Source organism: Lutjanus erythropterus, chromosome 21, assembly GCF_056507025.1.
Source record: "Lutjanus erythropterus isolate fLutEry1 chromosome 21, fLutEry1.hap2, whole genome shotgun sequence".
NCBI classification, from domain to species: domain Eukaryota; kingdom Metazoa; phylum Chordata; class Actinopteri; order Lutjaniformes; family Lutjanidae; genus Lutjanus; species Lutjanus erythropterus.
This window is the reverse complement of record NC_139337.1, coordinates 26,438,464-26,457,898: the sequence shown is the minus strand read 5'-3', so window position 1 is coordinate 26,457,898 and position 19,435 is coordinate 26,438,464. Positions and strand designations below refer to the sequence as shown.

General features: G+C 40.7%; 1 protein-coding gene across 1 annotated transcript in view; it reads left to right on the top strand.

Moving 5' to 3' along the window:
- Positions 1-19,435, top strand: part of tmtopsb (teleost multiple tissue opsin b) — a 45,742-nt gene that overhangs the window by 8,181 nt on the left and 18,126 nt on the right. Inside the window, exon 2 of the mRNA XM_084747590.1 lies at positions 4,684-5,012. Coding sequence (XP_084603716.1) covers positions 4,684-5,012 — 329 coding nt within the window. The remainder of the gene's footprint in view (positions 1-4,683; positions 5,013-19,435) is intronic.

Here is a 19,435-nt window from a genome sequence, read left to right as displayed (position 1 = left end):
ACATACTGCTTTTTTAATTGTTTTGCATCAGTTTTCACACAAAAATGCAGAACAAAAAAAAAAAGAAAATGCGAACTAGTCACGTTTCCATCAATTAGTTTGGAGAAAATAAACTAAACGACACAAAGTGCAGGTTCGTCAGAGTCTGGTGGTACAGGTTACATTAATAAACACAGTGTAAGAAGTAGACGTCATAAACTAGCAACAAAACCTGCCAGTAAACCTCAAGAAGAAGAAACCATCCTCGCCATCTAAGAGAGAAAAATGGAGGGAGCTCCTCAGGATTTTTTCAGTGCTTCTACTTTTTCTCTTTCCTCTTCCCTCGCAGTACAAACAGGTGATCAGTCATATGAGTTAAATGTTCGCTTCACCAGGAAAGTTTCCATCTCTCATTAAGTGCATTAACCCTTTTTCAAAAAGCCAAAACCCACCTCTTTTATTTCAGATTTAGAAACTTCCATCACTTAATATACATTGATGGAAACACCTTTATTACAAACTGATTATCTTTCAGCTTTAGATTGTTGGTCTGAGAAATTAAGCAATTTGAACATTCCTCATCTCGAGGCTTTAGGAAATTATGCTGGACATTTTTCACTAATCTTTCACATTCTATCAGATAAATGATTAATGGACCAAATTTCAGAGAAAAATAAGTCATGCATAGAGGTCTAATGGTGCTGATCCAAACTCTACAAAAAAGGATTGACCAGCCTTCTGCAGCACAAACCACTGTCAAGGCAATCTCACTTTTAGTTTAAATTTGTGTAATGTCACTCATAATGATGTACAAAAATGTTATATTAAAAATTAAGCAATTAAGTAATTTGAATGTGCCTTATCTGAAGGTTTTTAGGAAATTATGATCAGCATTTTCCACTATTCTTTGACGTGATATTAATTAAACAATTAATAGATTATGCAAGAAAACAACCTGCAGGTTAATCCGTTGTTCTGATCTAATTATGTGAAATTATACTTCCTCTCATCCTATCAAACTGATTCTTTGTGTGTAGAGTTTTTGTAATGCACACTTACAAAAAAGTCAATTAGAAACCTGAAAGATCATCTTTCTTCAGGACAAATCTAGTTTGGGAAATCAGGTTTCACTAATCCTCTACCCCCAATTATATACATGATGTTGAAAATATCAAATTTCTGCAAAAAGACATCATTAATCTGGCTGCTTGCAATTATAAACGCACCCTTCATGTGCTGGAAGTTGTGCTGAGAGTGCCGAATCTTGGTCATACTTGGAGTTACTTGCAGTTGGACGTGAAACGAGGAAGAAGAAGAAGAAGAAGAAGAAGAAGAAGAAGAAGAAGAAGAAGAAGAAGAAGAAGAAAGTAACAGAGAAAGAGGGATGCATGCAGGGAGAAGGAGGAAGATGGTAATTCAGATTACGAAAGACAGAAAGAACAAGTGAGGCAAAGGAAACGGGTGGGACGAGAAGGAGGGAGAAGGCGTGCAAAAGCAGGAGACAATGAAAGATGATTAGCTCCTGTGCTGACTCAGGCTTTGGACATTGGGTCATTCATTTCACCGTAAATCTATTCCGCACCACTCTGGAGTTGGGGAGGAGAAGAGTTGGGCCTCAGGTGAAAAACCCATTAAAATGCATGGTGGAGAATCAAAGTGGGCCATGTTTGAATCAAAGCCAACGTTAGAGCCTGATACGTTTCCCCCCAATCCCCACCAGGCTCAGAGTAGAGACTGTGCAATCATTACAGCAAATGAATGAAAAATCAGTCGGTGTTAGGAGAAGCTGGCCTGTTGCTGAGGCAGCAGACTCTTCATATTTTAAAAAATCCACTAAGCTAGACGGGAGAGATTTATTTATGGTTACATATTTTGACATTTCAACACAGATTTTGTTTTCTTGTCCTTGTAATAATTTTGCAGGTGATAAATGATGTGCCTTTAGTTTAAAATAGTGCAACAAGATATAAAGCAATCAGTCTGCTGATTATATGCAATTACACAGTTATGTGAAAATGATTTTGTTGAGATAACTTATTTTGGTGATCACAAGACATTAAAAGCTCCAATACACTGCAGCCGCTGCGCACTACCTGCACAGCACCGGCATCACGGGGTGTGATATTAGGCAGCAAGTGAACAGTCTGTCAGGTCCAGGGTGAGAAATTAGCATCAGCCACAAGCAAATGCTGCAAAAAAGTTCTCTGAACTTGTGACTAAAGTTATAATCAACCATGGACACAGGTGCGTTTTTCTGAAGCAGCTGAAGAATCTGAACTTGGCGACACATAATGGTGGCATCAAAAATTGCAGGAAGTCAATAATTAATCCTACAAAACTACAAATTATTCAAGCAAAATATTATGAGATGATAAAAGTACATAAACATGTTTTTATTCACCTGCATGTCTTACTTTTCCCTCAACAATTAAGTTTTAGTTTTTATTAAACATTTTATTTAAAAAAAAAATCTGTGATTTAATCTTTTATCATTTGAACACATGTTAATGAAGTATCTGTTTGACCTGTGGAGACATGCTTTATTTAACCAGAGTGCATCAGTAATGAATAGAGAGAGCACTTAACACCCTCTTCATGCACCTGTAAACACACAGACACACACACACACACACACACACACACACACACACACACACACACACACACACACACACACACACACACACACTGCATGCATACTGATATCCAGTGTGTGCACAGACACACAAACACAAAATAATTTCCATTATTCTCAAGACTCTTACTCTTGGCTGTTGCGTCGACGCACTGCATGCAACTCCAGCTATCCCCCCACCCCTCGGTGTGCATCGAACACAGCATGCTGTTAGCCAATCAGAAAGCTTCATCATGCATCGAGGTGCTGTAATTGTCTGTAATCAAAGTCTGTGTCCCTGGGAGGCTCGGTGTAATGGAGGTAAAGTGCCCCTGGTCCAGCACTTTAGCCCGGATGTACTGATTAGCTGTGATTTAAGACTTAGTCACTTCAGCAACAATTTACTGCAGCAGAGCACATTCATCGATAAAGTAATTATCATGTGGACTGAATGTGTCGTCTGACTCCCCTCACATGTAAATCACAGTTTCAACATGAACAAATTACAGCCACAGGCCACTGAGGATGAAATGATGCAATTAACTCATCGTAAAATCATGACAGCCGGCTCACAGGTTCAATAAATTGAAAATACTTTTAAAGGGACAATTCACCCCCAAAATCTAAAATACATATTTTCCCTCTTACCTGTGGTGCTGTTTATCCCTCTAGATTATTTTAGTGTGAGTTGCAGAGTTTTGGAGATGTCAGTCTGCCTTCTCTCAGTGGAGAAACTCAATTGCAGTGTCTCTTTCTGGAATCATGCAGAAGGAAGCGTGCATCTACTCATAGAGGAGAGGTTACAGCTCAGCTGAGAAGCATGCGTTAATGTTTAACTCCTGCGCTGCCACAAGCGGGAGACTCTCATCCACAAGACGACAATGTCTGTGGATTATCTAAAGTAACCAGGTCAGCCAGACTTCTCCAAAACTCTGAAACTAACCCCAAAACAATCTAGATAGATAAATAACACTACAGGTAAGAGGAAAAGTATGTATTTTTGAACATATGAACTATTAACATATAGAAAACACTTGTGGAGTCAGTTATGAAGAAAAAATAACTGACAACTATATTGATAATTTTTCAAGCAAAAATATCAAATATTTTTTGGGTCCACGTTCTTATGCTTGAAATGGTTTCTGTATCCTGGGGGATGCAGTCATTTGATGGGCTGTGGGAAGGGAGGCCTTAAGAGGGTGAACTTTTTTATCATGAGATTTATAAAGAAAGGTCTGTCATAAGGCATTTTTTAGTTTCTGACTGGCGGGAAAAAAAGTGTGGCAACAGTAAAATTCCCCAATATTACATCTCTGATCTATCTTTTTAACCAAATCAAACCCATTTATTCTGTTTTGTGTGGCCTTTTCATAACTAATGTGATATTTTTTCACTGAGCCTCCCCTGAAGCCTCCCACTGGATTTATAGGCTGCAGAACGGACAAAACAAGATATTTTATTCAATAACCTTAAGCCCTGGGAAATTGTGATGTCTCCTGGTGTTTTACAGACTAATAACTATTTAGTTAATAAGAAAATATTCGGATTATTCTGGGCTGACAGTCACAAGTTTCTCTCAACAATCTCATGGGTTCGAACACACTGATCGGTTTCGCTACTGGTGTGATCCCACTGCAAGATGATCTCTAGTTTCTATTAGGTTTTGGTGCAAAATGGAAATGTTTTAGTCGGCCACAAAGACCAGTTTTGAAAGCAAATTTAGTGAATACTGCTTTATTATTTAATATGCATTTTTTTTAATAAAAGGGATATTTGTGGAATGATGAGGGGAAAGAAAAAAATGTGAACAAAAAGATTTAGATTAGTTTTATGTGCTGCAAATCGAAGCAAACCCGCAGAAAATTTGTGACTGCCCAAACTATACAAATCGAAACCACCAGACAAGCAGAAAATTTACTTCCCTATGGATCTGAATGCAGCTCACTCATCATCTTGCAGTGAAGGCGAACACAGATGGTGATCTGACCCCTAAAACCCAAAATACAGATAAGATTTACTAATCCATTTTTAATGCCACAGTATTTCGTTACACGCCTGCTGACCGCTCGTTCTTTCTTTCCTTTCTTCAGGCATCGTCTCCCTGATTTCCCTCGCCGTTCTGTCCTACGAGCGTTACTGCACCATGATGGCACCCACTATAGCCGATGGCAGAGAGTACCGCCCGGTGCTGGGAGGGATCTGCTTCTCTTGGCTCTACTCCGTGGCCTGGACTGTACCTCCGCTGCTGGGCTGGAGCAGATACGGGCCCGAGGGTCCCGGCACCACCTGCTCAGTGGACTGGAGGACCCAGACGCCAAACAATATCTCCTACATCGTCTGCCTGTTCACTTTCTGCCTGGTCCTGCCGTTCTGCGTCATCCTTTACTCCTACGGGAAGCTGCTGCACACCATCAGACAGGTGAGATTCTATTAATGTTATATGAGAGAAAACCAACATGTTCTTCCTCCCAGCTCATCAAATACAGCAGCTCAGTCAGGGGCTCTCTGCTTCAAACTGTGACGCTGTAGGTACCCTAAAGCATCAGTTTCACACGTGCAGGGCACCAAGATCAAGTCAGCAATAAGAAATATGCTGCATCTGAGTAGACTTTCAAAAGAAATGCACAAAAGAGTTAGTTAGAACCGCGGGGGCTGCAGTCATAAAAATTCTGATGAATAGCGGCTGTGTGTGCCTCCATGCACGAGGCACAGCAGTGCAACTTCACTTCAAGAATTTAACCTTTTTCCTCTGGAGAATTTCCTCTTTCCTGTACAGTTTTATTGCTGCTTAATAGTCCCACAGTTTGCTGCAGTGACATTACCGCCCACATGGAGATGAAGCCGAAAGCAGCTTCTCTAATCGTTAAAGATCATTAAAGAAAACACGGTAAAGAAATTACTTGGATGCTCGTGCCGCTCAACATCATTTAAAAGGTAAAATAGCCTATAGGGGCAGGTAGAGGTGTACGTGCTGGTCTCTAAATTGGAGGAATTAATATGTTCAGACGGGTGGTGGGTTAATGATTTATGCAGACGTGGACTTGGATGAGCTCAGAGCCCATCTGTGCATCACTATAGTGCACAGTTTGATATTAATCTATGTCTATTTTCACCATAACCAACTGGGAACAGGGACGCTACGGCTGATAAGCAAGAACTTGTGCAGTGCCAAAATGTTAAACTTAGAACTTCTGTCCCGTGTGTGCCGGTAATAGAGATAAAAGATTTTGACAGCTTGGCTTCCAGGGCAGACTGACCCAGGAGGTTAAGCATTGATCTGACCTTTGAGATGAATACATGTACCGGTACACCCACATATTTATCATTATAGTGAATTCTTTTGGTTTCATAGTAAAAATCTGATATTGCAGCAAGCTTATTCAATTTGTCACCTAAGTTTAAAAGAAGCTGAAGTTGACTTTTGGTTTTCACACATGACGTGACCCTGACTCTGCTGTGTGTTGAGAAAGTGTCTATGTGCCGGAGAAAGCTGAAAAAGATTTAAGATAAGACCCCATGACACAAAGCGTATTTATAAGTGCACACCAGCAGTGCACTCCCTTATCTGTGACCTTAACTGATCCACTACTGTAGCAAAAGCCTGCAGCTAGTCAGAGGGTTCAGTCAGAGGCTGCAGTGTTGACAGGAGAGAAAACTGTATGAGTTCATACATTTCAAAGACTTGGGTTTGAAAGCTGGGAAATGAAGCCAGGCGTCAGCTGATCTCAACAGTCTCCAATCAGGTTTGACGTCTAGTGTAAAGTAGTTTAACAAAGCTGCCAACACCAATTTATTCTTTTGTCTTTGCCGCTTTGCACTGCCGCTGACTGACGGAGGCGTTCACCGTGAGATTTTTCTGAGGAGTCTGAGGCCGTGTCCTATTTGACAAACGTAATTTACACCTTGATGGAGGAGCAGGAGGCACAGGACAGGTTAAGACATCCAATATTTGGATGAGAACCGGAGTTCGTATCCTGATATTGCAGTTTGAGTGGTGTCTGCACCTGTCATGTAGTCCTAAAGGTTCTTACAAAAACTTTGTTTTGGGAAAATCTAAGGGCTTTTTAAAAACTTTAATGCATTATGCACACACGAGGAATGAAGACTGAAAGTTTGGGAGATTCTGTACATGTAGTAACTTTGAAGATTGAGTTTGTGTAAAACCAGACATGCTTGCTTAGAAATAATGTATGATTTTGTGCAGGTTTGATTTTCAGTCTTTCTTCAGTATTTCTCCTCTCCTGACTAGTTCAAACTCAAACTTTTGTTTGAAAAAAGTCAGAACAATGAAGACACAGTGCAGAGAAATGAGAGAGAAAAAAAGAGAAGAGAAGAATGATAAGAAAAAAACAACAAAACTGCAGCTAGTTAGCTTGAATTAGGAGTCATGATATTCTAATTTGAGATCCAGCAAGTATTTAAAGAAGGAGAATTCACAATAACCACAGTTTTCAGATGCTTTTGACAAGCTAATCACAAGTGTTGGCAAGCCACCAAAATCAACCACTGTGTCGTCTCCTGATGTCAGGCTCTTCTTGTATTAAACTTCGTTGTGTGGTAAATGAATGATGAATCATCAATGCAAAAAAAAAAAAAAAAATCTACCAGCAATACAAGGGTCGATACAAGCTGAAGGATCGATCAATACCAGCTGCCCGTGACGTGACTTCAAACTTGTGAGCTGTAAGTTTTGTCCCGTTTTATTTGTTTCAGTGGTTATTTCACGGGTTAACCTGTTGAACCTGGTGTTAGCGTGTTGTATGGATAATGTGGCTACTACCACAGATGGGCAGTGTTTTACTAATGCTGTAATACTGACGGAGAGTCAAGAGAAACTTTATGAACGTTAAGACTCATTTGAAGTAGAAGTAGGTTGGAAGGTTTCTGAATGTGTGGGTGGGTGCAACAAGTTAATTAATAATTAAAAGAACATCTGTCAAATCCCTAACAACAGTAATCAATGAGGAATGTCTCCTCATCGCTCCACGCAGATCTGATGTCTTCATCTGCTCTCAGTTTTCTCTCGTGATGTTTAAGTCATATCCCTTTTTTGCGCGTCTGGATTTATTTGCTAGATCAGTCTCCATTGGACTTTGTTTCACTTTGTTTTTATGGACACCAACTTTTCCACCTCAACCTCAACCTTTTTTTAAAAAAGTTATATTTCGACTTAAAAAAAAAAAAAGTTTGTTTCGACTCAAGTGGATGGAAACTTACTTACTGATAAATAAATGAAGCACCCTGATAGATTTGGGTGTGTGAACTCTACTTTTTCTGTACTTTCTGGGCTTCGGCTTTGGTTTATTGGTATTTTTTCTTTTCTTCAAGCCTGATTTGAAATGCAACATTGGTGCATGAAAGCAACATTTTCTAGTCTAGTAGGGTCAGGGACGGACTGGGATAATAATTCAGGCCGGGAATCTGATGTCAGTCCAGGCCGACATCCACATACACTGTAAAAGTTGTGTTGAAGAACTTTCTCTGTTTACTGTTTATGCCAGTAACATATCTCCTACTTTTAGTTTTAAAACAATATAGTTAAAAGTTAATTAAAAATAGCCACAAGTCGTCAGTTCAGTTCAGTCAATTGCACTTCCATAATGAAGGCAGCAGAATAAATATTCATATATATAATGTTTGTTTTGGAGTGTTTGTTTTGCACCTGGTATTTCCTCAGAGCTCTGATTGGACTTGTGTTTATCATCATGAAGCTTTATTTTCCAGATTATTTCCATGCATACACATCTCCTGCCCCCCTACATATAATGAGGCAGTTTTTTAAAAAAAAGATATAATCAGTTCGGAAAAGGTAGTTGTGATATGACATGCTGAGGGCAGCCCTGCTAGTATGTTTTTTTTCTCTTTAAACACCGACCACATCCGCTCGCTCGTGAAGATATCTGTAATTTTACAGCATTTATCTGCACTTTCCTCGCAGGCTTTTCTCCTTTAAATGCACTCTTCTCAGGTCTACCTTTTCTCTTGCTCCTGTGCTGTCAGCTTTTTCTCCTCACTGCTCGTCCTCGTGCCCTGACTAAACGTTGTATTGATGTGTGCATGCGTGCGACCAATCATGTCTGATGGCGGACAGAGATGGGCTGACAGCCTTTAGCTCTGAGGGAGTGTGTTTTTCTTTTTTCTCTCTTTGATTGGCCCATTTCATTTACCATTTGTGACACTGGCCTGACCAGCCTAAAAATAGTGTTGAGACACTTTTCCAAGAACTGGAGACCAATCACATCCTCTCAGTCAAAGCTGGAAAAAGATTAACTCTGACCTGTGAATCTGCTGCAGCTGGCTGGCAGGAAATGCCTGCTTGATTTTTGTCTTTTGTTTGTGCTTCAGAAGAAATTAATAGGAGAGGGAGCGAATATGCAGATGTCTTCATACCAACGCTGGTAGTTGCTGCTGCTATAATCATTTGCCATAAATGGTCAGTTCCTTTACATGTCTCTTACTTAACCCAGTGACTTCAGACTGGGATTTCATTGATTTCTACATGAAAACATCTAAGACCTCTTTTCACTGTCTTTTCGACAGGATAAAGTACAGTTACGATGTCACAAAGCCCATATTTGTGAAGTGTTTTGATAATCTGTTCAGTTGCAGGTAGGGATGCACCAGTAACGATACCAGTAACGGTATCCGATACTGTTCTCACGTACTCATCCCCATGAAACCACTCTGATACCCCACACCTGATACCACGTCATAAAAAATAGCCATTCAACACAAGCAAACATCTAAGGATCCAACACGGCGCAGAGTTTGCTGAAGTTTGCTCAATCAGTACTCAGTATCGGAAAGTACCCAAATGTAAGTACTTGTACTCGGCGCATCCCTAGTTGCAGGTTTAAAGAGAGGCGATATTGATCAGTGTGAAAGTATTTCTCCGATGTCATATTTTACTAGCAGGAGAAATCTGGTCTACTTGAAGGCTTTTCAGGATATTTAATTTTCCATACAAAAAGTCATGAATATGAACTGTACAGACTGCGTGCTGCCAAAGACGCTCCAGGACATCGTAATGAGAGAAGTTCTTCATGTAAAATAAAGAAGTTATTGTGGTTATAGCTGTGCGCATGTGCAAGTACTGCAACCAGTATGCCTGAGGGATGTGAACAGCAGCGCACAGGAGACTTGGATTACACCAGACAAGCAGTATGGAGTACTTATATGTTTTGTTTTTTTGTTTTTGTTTTTTTTGCTTGTTTTTTCTATTTGAAAACTGGTCACCATTCAGTTAAATCGTCTGTGAGGTTCTGCGACACTGTTTTCCTATGGACTAAAAAACTTTGCCCAACCTTCAGCACTTTGGCATGAAGGTGTGTAGATCATGGCTGATTTTCCATTTTTGGGTGAACTATCCCTTTAAAACAGCTGAGAACTATTTGCAAGAAGTCACAGACAGCGGTGAACGTGTAACTCAACAGCCTGGCGCTGTTACAGCTCTGTTATTAACCCCCCACCACCCACCCCCCCAATTCCACCTCTGTACTTTTTACATGGACGGAAAGTTGGAGTAAAGGTGCAATAATCCCACCTTGAAGAGGCTGCATAAAAGGGGTTACAGCTAAAGCTGAGAAAACCTGGACAGTCGGAGGAAAGCTGGGAGTGGGTACCCTCTTCTGGGAGCTGAGAGTTTAGGTGAAAATGGTATTTAAAGAACAGGAGCAGAGAGCAGCGCAGAGGTTTTGTCCACAGGCTGGTGTTAATGACAGGATTACAGCCGACTGTCTTCATTACACTCTGCTGGGGCGCTTCATTAAACCTCAAGGCTACAGACCTTCACACCCACTGTCAGCTAATCACAGAGGACAAAAACTCTTCATTTAGCTTTGTGTGTCTGCGCACGTGTGTGTCTGTGTGGTGTACCACAAGCATGTGTTCACATTCTCTCTGCGAACGTGGGGGTTTTAATGACCTGAGGAGGAGTTTTTATTCTACAGTGAATTATACATAGTGGATTTTTATAAGTTGGTTCTGATGTTTTTTGACTCATTATAACTTTTATTATTTTTAGGCAAAATAAATAAAAGTTTGAAAAAGCATTTGATGATTTTGTTTTGACGGTGATGAAAAAGCATTTGATGCCGTAAGATGAAAGTTACAAAAAAAATGTTACTGATCAGTTGAATAAATTAATGAATGGCTGCATATTTGCGTGTTTGTGTATGTGAGACTGTAGGTGGCAGGTGTCTCAGATGTCCTTGTTTTTGTCTTCATCCAGATGATAAATGATCTCTTTTATGTTAGTCTGTTCAGCAGTGACATGCACGCAGAGTGTATCTAAGAATTAGGCTTGCCTCAGTGTTTGGTTGTGCGTCATATGTCGTCTCCCAACTTTGTGTGGGATGGTTAAATGTGTTTGTTCGCGGCCGTGAGCCACACTGCGTTCGTGCCGGTGAGCCCTGGGTGTTGATGTGTTGATGCTGTTTGCACAAGAATTTAATTTGCCACACCATTTGCTGCCTCATGTGCCACACCTCTGTGGGTTTCTGCAATGCCCGCAAGCGCACAGAACTTTTTTTTTTTTTTAGCTGCTTTTGAAGCAGGGTCTTGATTAAAGTGTGAATATATTAAAATGATATATACATAATTGAATAGAAAGTGTAATATTGGGTAAAATTTCAATATCACAAAATTGTTCAGACTAGAGAGGTGGAAAAGAGGATTACAGCAATGGTCGTTGCAGTTTTATCTTTCCAATGTCATTAATGCACCTGATATGCTTGTATGAACATTAAATGGTGCATTTCTTGTACTCTTATGAGCCCTTCTGCAAACACTTTTACTTTTTCAACTAACAATATTAATCATTCCTAACCATTCTGGCTGCAAGACTCTGTGGATGGCAGTGTCCGCCTGTTTGGTCCTCCACTTTGTATCTTAACAACAGTTGGATGGACTGCAAACATTCCTGCTCCCCAGAGGAAAAACAAGTTAAACTTTTCACTTATCCAGTCAAATATCTCAACATTTATCTGATGGATTAGCACAGAATTTGGCTCAAGTATTCACGGTCCCCACGTGAATGAAATCAACCCTACTGACTTTGACTGATTCCACGACATTTCCTTCACTTGTAACCACGTACTTCCCCGTGTCAAGGTCTGATACACATTAGATATTGCACAGCGCAAACACAGCAATATGTTTTATGTAGTGGTCCTTGTAATATTTGTTCTTAAGGTGCATTTAAGTAGTATGTCACACGGCATGGTGAAGCTACATTTGAGTCAGAAATTGTTGCAGCAGTTGCAAGAACAATACCCTCCACTCATATCTCAAGATGTTTGACTTGAAAGAAAACGTATACTAATTATAATTTACTGTAATTATCTATTAACTCCCTCATCTGCAGATGGTTCTTACTTTTCTGACTCACTCTACAAGGACTGATTGTTATTTCCCTCATGCTTGTCAGCACATGGAAAGCTGTTTTCTCTCCTGCTCTGCTGGAGTGTTATAGGGCGTAATCTTCATCTCCACTTTTCACGGCTGTAGGTTTTATGATGTCTTTTGCAGACTCATTCCTGATTCATGGTAAATATCAGGTATTGCACTGTCTCTGTCCCATGTGAGCATTTGTTGTACTGTGATGCACAGTTGCAATCAGTGCTGTCATGATCGCCATGCTTCAGTCAGCACCAACTCCCTGAATATGCAAATAATTTCACTCTGTTTAATTTTTGTCTTATTTGCGCAGGCTCAGGCAGTCATTTTGTGAATTGACTCCTTATGCTCGGGTCACGCTGTTTGCTTGTACCTGTGCTTGACGGCTGCCTTACTGAATTGCTGCAGCTCGGACCTGTGGTGTCCACACAGATGGCGTTCCCCCTGGAGTGCTGCTCCTGCCATCCCTGTCTCTCCACATCGACTTTGCAGAGGAGTTAAAGTGTTGTAACCAGGAAGCAGTGATCTTCCCACTTGTTTATAGACAGAGGAAGAAGAATGGAAGGAGAGAAAGAGAAAAGACCAGGTTTTTTCATGTCTGATGTCGATATGACTGTCAACAGATAATTTTCAGCCTATATTTGCAGAGAGCCATGCATGTCCTGCGGAAAACATACGCCAGACCCTGAATCTTTACATGAAGCGTGGCTGCAGCTGAGCTTCTCTAACCCGTGTGTCTGTTCTAACCTGTTAATATGGGCACCAAAATGAAAAGGAAGAGGTTCCATCATGCACAGGTGCTTCTCAAGTGGCCTGAGCGTTTTTTTTTTACAAACCTTCCCAGTTCTCTAGTGGATGAATTTTAAGCTCAGGAAGACTATATAGATAGAAGATGTAAATTCGTCTAAGTTACTTTCACATTTCTGTGACAGATGGGACAGAAAACATTAATGTGTCACCACAATGATTCAGAAAGAAATACTTAAACAGGTGGTTCAACCAGCAGTGGTGATTTATGTGGGGAACAGGAGAAGCATTGCATCCTGCAGTGCAGGTGAAGACTGGCTCGAAAGTTTACTTAAAGTCTTTTGGCGTGATCACTGATGGGAAATCATCTTATGCATGACACCTGAAATTAATTTGGGTAATGTTCACTCCCTGGGGGTGGGATGTTCTTTTCCATCACAGCCTGAATTTGACCTTTAGACTTATTAACTGTGCGCCTTTTTTCATTTGATGTATTCACATCTGCTGCAAGTTGTCATCAAACGCCTTTAGATAGACGGAAGAGGAACAGAGACAGAAAGTGACTCTACAGACTCAGTTATTTAGCTGCTGACGCGTTCTGAATTAATTAGGAAAACAGAGCCAGATGTAGTGAGAAGTTGCTCAGCATCCTGCTGCCTGTCAGTGTCAGATTAAGACGGGTGGCATGTATGTTGATGGATCCTTGTAGGCGTAGAGAAGAGGAGATAAAGAGAAGGGATGGTTGAGAGGTGGAAGAGTTATGGATGTGATTTTTTTTGGTTTATCAGGCTGGCAGCCAGGCACTTTCCCCCCTCAGTTTTTAACTGCATAGTTAAGTCCCACGAGCCTCTCTATCCTTTTACAAAATTATTCAAGGTTAAGGTTCATGCGTATGCATGTGGATTTGATGGACAGGAGAAGACTCTTTCTACTACTCAATAAGTCCTCTACCACACTGACCTAACGATAAACAATTTCTTTAAAAACTGGATTTGGTTTTATTCTGATTCCTCCACAAAGATCTTAATAAAGTTATTGCCTACAACATCTAAATCAGTTATTAAGTGCTGATAAAATATCGATTCTGTACAGATGCTGTATAGATAAGTTTTAAACTTTTGGGCCTTGTCTCTTGCCTCATACCATCTGAACCACAGTCCATTTACCAATAATTTACTCAACATGACAGCTCAAAAGTTTATGGGTTCTTGTGAAACTTTCAGAGACTTAACATTTATTAATGCAGATGACTTACTAATGTTTGGTTTCTTACAAAAGTGAGAAACTCGTGACCCTGAACTGATGACTTATTAACATTCATAGTAGCTGACTCGATGGGTTAATTGACAGTGGGGGACTCATGAGCATTCGTGAATGTCTTAACTGTTGACTCACCAGTAAAGGCTCATTTATGCTACGCCAGGCATATTCAAACTATTCCATGAAGGACCGGAGGCTGCGAGTTTTTGTTCTAACCAATCAACAGCACACCTGATCACTAGTCAGCTGTTTGAAGACTGAAATCAGTCGATTAACTGAGTCAGGTCTGATGTGCTCTGGCTTGATAGGAATGAAAACCTGCAGCCACATGGCCCTTTATGGAAGAGTTTGGACGCATGTCCACGCTTACGAATATGGACTGTGTCTTCTGTCCATACTCTGCACTTATTTCATCCATATTTGTGGACACAAAAATGCATGCCAATAGGCAACTCTTTGCTAATTTGTTAGTCATATCAACTTTATTAGGTATAGACTCTGTAGGTTTTACTTTTTTTGGAAGTTGAATACAACTGCTGAGCAACTCAGATCAGGCAAATGTTCCTCATTTTTTTTGACCACATCAAATGAACTGCCGAGCTGCTGAGAATAAACAAATTAAAGCAGCCGGCACTTTGGGTGTCAAATACTAATGACATTGAGGCAAGGTTGGGAGAGCTGTTTGTGATTTTCTTGGTTGATAAAGCCCAATTTTTGCAGTGTTGTCAGAAAGCCTGAAGGCAGACAGATAACTGCCTTTGTCTCGTCTATTAATTTTGCATTTGCGAGTGTTTTCGGCTTGCTTGGAGCTAAATGCAGCACATTCCACAATTAACACACAAAAATGCATAACTACCGGCGATCCACTTCAGGTAATTAAACTATCATCCAAATTACAAAACTGATAAGCGACTCAGCTCATTAAAACATCTTGCCAGAATCTGAAAACAAAAAAAAAAAAAACGGACAGATAACAACTTCAGTTAATGAACCGATAACAGTCCTAATCATTTTCACAGCTTTGCTGCGATGCGATGATTTTATAATCTAATGTTGTGTGACGATCTTGTTAATTAGTGACAACAAAATACAACTTTGTGCGGAGGGAGACAAGAGAGAAAATGCTTAAGGTGATCAAGATTGGCATCAGGCGGAGGGGGTGTTAAATTTTGCTCCACTCTCTATGCATGAGAGAGTGTGTGTGTGTGTGTGTGTGTGTGTGTGTGTGTGTGTGTGTGTGTGTGTGTGTGTGTGTGTGTGCGTGTTTGCATGTGTGTACTGTTGTCTCCCAGCAGTAGGTGTAAGGTTACGTAGGGGGAAGATAATCCCCTGCTTACACAGCACGCCTTTTTCTGTCTTGCAGGGCGCACACACACACACACACACACACACACACACACACACACATATAAACTCATTCCCAGAGTTGTGCAGAGTGTGATTAAATCTTGTGTGCGTTTGTGTATATACTGTATATTGAAACCTGAGACACTGTAAAGAGAAAGAAAGGCGAGTTTCATCAGGCTGTCGCAGTTCTTCCTCTCAGTGTGAGATTTATTTGTGTTTATCTCAAATTCATAATCATTTTATTAAAAAAAACCTTGCAGCATTTGTATTTCATTACATATTTTAGCGTTAATGCGCATCATGATGATTTCTTTGTCTGAACGATATGATTTGTTTCCTTTTTCCATATCACGGTTATTAGACTAATAGCTTGCATTTACAAGTGTGATTACATCTGCATCAGTGCTTGTAATACAACAGCAACACTGTTTCCGCTGCTCCAGAATAGCTTATCTGGAGGTTCTAATCAAAAGAGTAAATGAACCACAGTATTTGGAAAGGACAAATTCCAAAATTAGATCTTAAATCTTTTGAGTCACAGGCCATTTTAGGTGGAAAAAAAACCCTGGTTGACAATATGGGGACGCTTTATTTTACAGAGGATTTACCAGTCAAAAACTCTAATAATGAGTCGTAGGTTGGATGTGGGACATGACGTTAATTTCTGCAGCGCAGGCTCAGCTGGTTTTGTTGTCACATGAAATCCCCCCTGTGCTGTGTGATCTGCCCCAGCGTGTGTGTATAGACGTGCCCTGCGGTACACTGACTGTTGTACTTATATTTATATACTTTTGGTTTTCTGCCAAATAAATGCCGTTGAGGTGCCAGATCCAGCACTTGTTTAACTCTGAGAATGACTCGTATCACGTTGACTAATTGACCTACATTATGGGGCTGCTGCTCCTCCCAAAACTCGTGTAAGCCCAGACCTCATTTTCACTCCTATTTGGAGCCAAAAAACACATCTCATGTGTCTCTTGATCGTTTTTCTTTCACAAGATATGGTCTGTTTTATTGCCAATAGAGTGAGAAGAGATAGAATCATGTTTTGACTTGAGCACCTCTTATTTTTTATCTATTTATTTATTTATATTTTGTAATACTGCGATATAATACCACCACCGTAAGAAACAAACAAACAAACAAAAAAATACAGTGATATAAATTTTAAGTCATATTACTCACCCCATTCTTCCCTTCTTTCAAAACACGTTTATGGAGCTCCACACACATTTGCAAATAAAACACATATTTCAGGGCCTTTAAATTTCAGAAATTGCTCTTTCTACAACATGTGGACAAATCCAAAGCTCGACAGACTTGCTGTGCTAAGTTACAGCTGCTAAGCTACAATTGGACGATCACTTTCTGTTTAGGAAACACTCAGTTTAACCAAACTTTGAGCGGTCATGTTAGGACTCTCCGCTCATCTGAGGATGCAGGTAACACCTGTGAAGTTTTGCTTTTCCGACAATTTTATTACCTTTGCAACCGACACCGCACCTCGTCCTGGGACACCCCACACCTGTCTGTGTTTGTCCCTCTAGTTTACACCAATCTTTATGATCGCTGAACTCAGCAATAACAGTCACTTTTTGCTATCGACTTCCCTCTCAGGTGGGTTGCGCGTTCTCAGCGGTGTGTCTTTCTAAAAAGAAAGAAGCTGCTTCATTTTTCTGTCTGTCCTTGTACATAAAACTATGTTAAGTGATATACTTGATGAAGAAAGGAAATAGAGTTAAGACTCTTTTTAGATTTGTTTGTATGGATATTGAGCTTTGTTTACCGATGCACCACATGAACTTCTGGGCTCCCTGAAAACAGTTTAACAACTTTATCCCTGAAACAACAAATGTCTATAATCTCTGCCAGGTTTTTAGGACCCCAGTGCAGCTCTGGTGCCCCTCTGATGTAGACTTAAGATTCAGGGTGGACTTTCAGCCTCTGCTTCTGCACAGAAAAATGTATAAATGTTGTCTTCTCTGTCCTTCCCTTCAGTATGATGGACAATCACGCCGTAGACTTTCCACCAATGCAGGTATTTCTCCTGAGGCGTAGACTGATTTTCTAATTTGTTTTGTCCAGGCCGACTGCACATGGAAACTGAATAGGAAATTTGCCCTTGGCATAACTGGACAAGCAAACAAAAGTTTTTGCTTTAAAGAACTGATCAAACTATTGTTTACAAGAACTGAAAAAGAAATATAATGATACATATGGTGATGACTCCCTTGCAACAGGCAAGGCAATACAGCAGGCAGTTAACTTAGCATAAAGCATAAAGCTGAACAAAATATGAAGATTAAACAAATTAACATGCAAGTTCTCACTCCCAATTTGTCAAATATGGCAGCTTGGTCAGTAGCTTCTAATTAAGAGGCTGTAGGTACCCCTCTAGCATCAGTTTTGCAAATGCAGGGCTCGGCGTTAGTAATAAGTTCGTAATAATTAATATGCAAGTGGACTTTCAAAATAAAGGCACAAAAAAATACTTGATTGAGTTGAAGAAAAGATCACAGTTTGGGTTACCTAAGCTACATTGCGTAAATGAAGCGACGCCTGCGAGCTCGCCGGGCAGTCAACTCCAGCTGCAAACACGTGACACGTCTTTCACCCGTCCAATCTGGCGGCCTATTTAAACCTCCCATCTCTCCCTCTGCCTGTCAAGGCCATTGCTGCCTCGCAACAGCATCACTGCCTGTTCATTCAGCCCCACCACCACCCCAGCATCCACCTGCAGGCTCCGACAGAGGGTCCAAGATACGTGTTCATCACTCCTCAATGTCTCTATGTAAACATAATCTGTGAGGAGTGATGAGGTCGGAGCCTAGATGTCAAAGTCTAACTATGTTCTTAAACATGAGCTGTATGACTGAACTTAAAGAGAAGTCAACATTCACTCTGGACATAGATATAGTAGAATTTGTGGACAGAGCCATCATGATGGCATCCACTGTGGACTCCCATGTCAAAGCCACAGGTTTGGCATTAAGGGGGCCACCGTCTTCATGTTTTGCAGCCAGAGCATGCACATTACCAATGAGAGCATGAAGCTGGTGTGTGACGCACCGCGACCTGAGCGGTGCTTCGTTTTGGCTCGTCTGGTTGCCATGTTTCTCATATTACAACTTAACAGTCACTATAATATAAAAAAATGGCTGAAAACATTTTCTGACACGTTTGATCAGCACTGTGTTGTGTGACAGACTCTGTTTGAAACTGGAAACACAAGGCAATCACACTGTAGCCCCATCCTAAAGCATAACCCACTTTGTTGCCAATTTTACTTTAAATGGGACCAGAAATTACTAAATGCTTCACTTTTCAGACCCAGAAACTCCGTCTACTTCTGCTACTGACTATGGACACAAACTGTGGTCTCCTGTGTAAAAGTCCTGTGTGTGTTTGACCCATTCATCCACCCTCTCCTCCACATGTGGTCTCGCTCTTACAACACATAAAACCATAACGCCAGAGGGGTACCTACAGTGCTATATTTTAAAGCCCAGAGGCACTGCCCATATCTGACATGGTCAAATCATATCTTGTTTGTTTCTTCTGTGTGTGCGTTCTTTTTCTAAGTTTCTCAGAAAGTTTTTTTGCTCTTTGTAGATCCATGTCTGCATCATGAACAGTCATAACTGCATGGCTGGTTGCTTTTTCTGATAACTCTCCTTCTTAATAACTCTTGGTGCTCATGCTCGGCATCACTCATGTTTGGCAAACCAGCGAGATGACGGAGCATGTCCTTGATCATGTGACAGTGTCTGGTCCATTATTGACCTGAAACTGTCACATGTCGTAACATATTGTACTGTTTTTTTTTCCGCCCCACGTCTTCTGTTCTCTGCCATTAAGAATGACTCCAGGCAGTGAAATATTCGTATGACATCCTCGACAGCTGATGCAGCACCTGTCACCGGGATTGAGAGGGTGCAGTTTGCTCAGAGTCACATGGAAGAGATGATTTAGTTCAGCAAATCATTGTTCAAACCGTGGGAGCTCAAACATGGGGACCTTATGGAAAAGCTGTCTGTCTTGACATCAGCACATTCGACCTCCTCTCCGTCTCAGGAGGTCATACAGTAATTC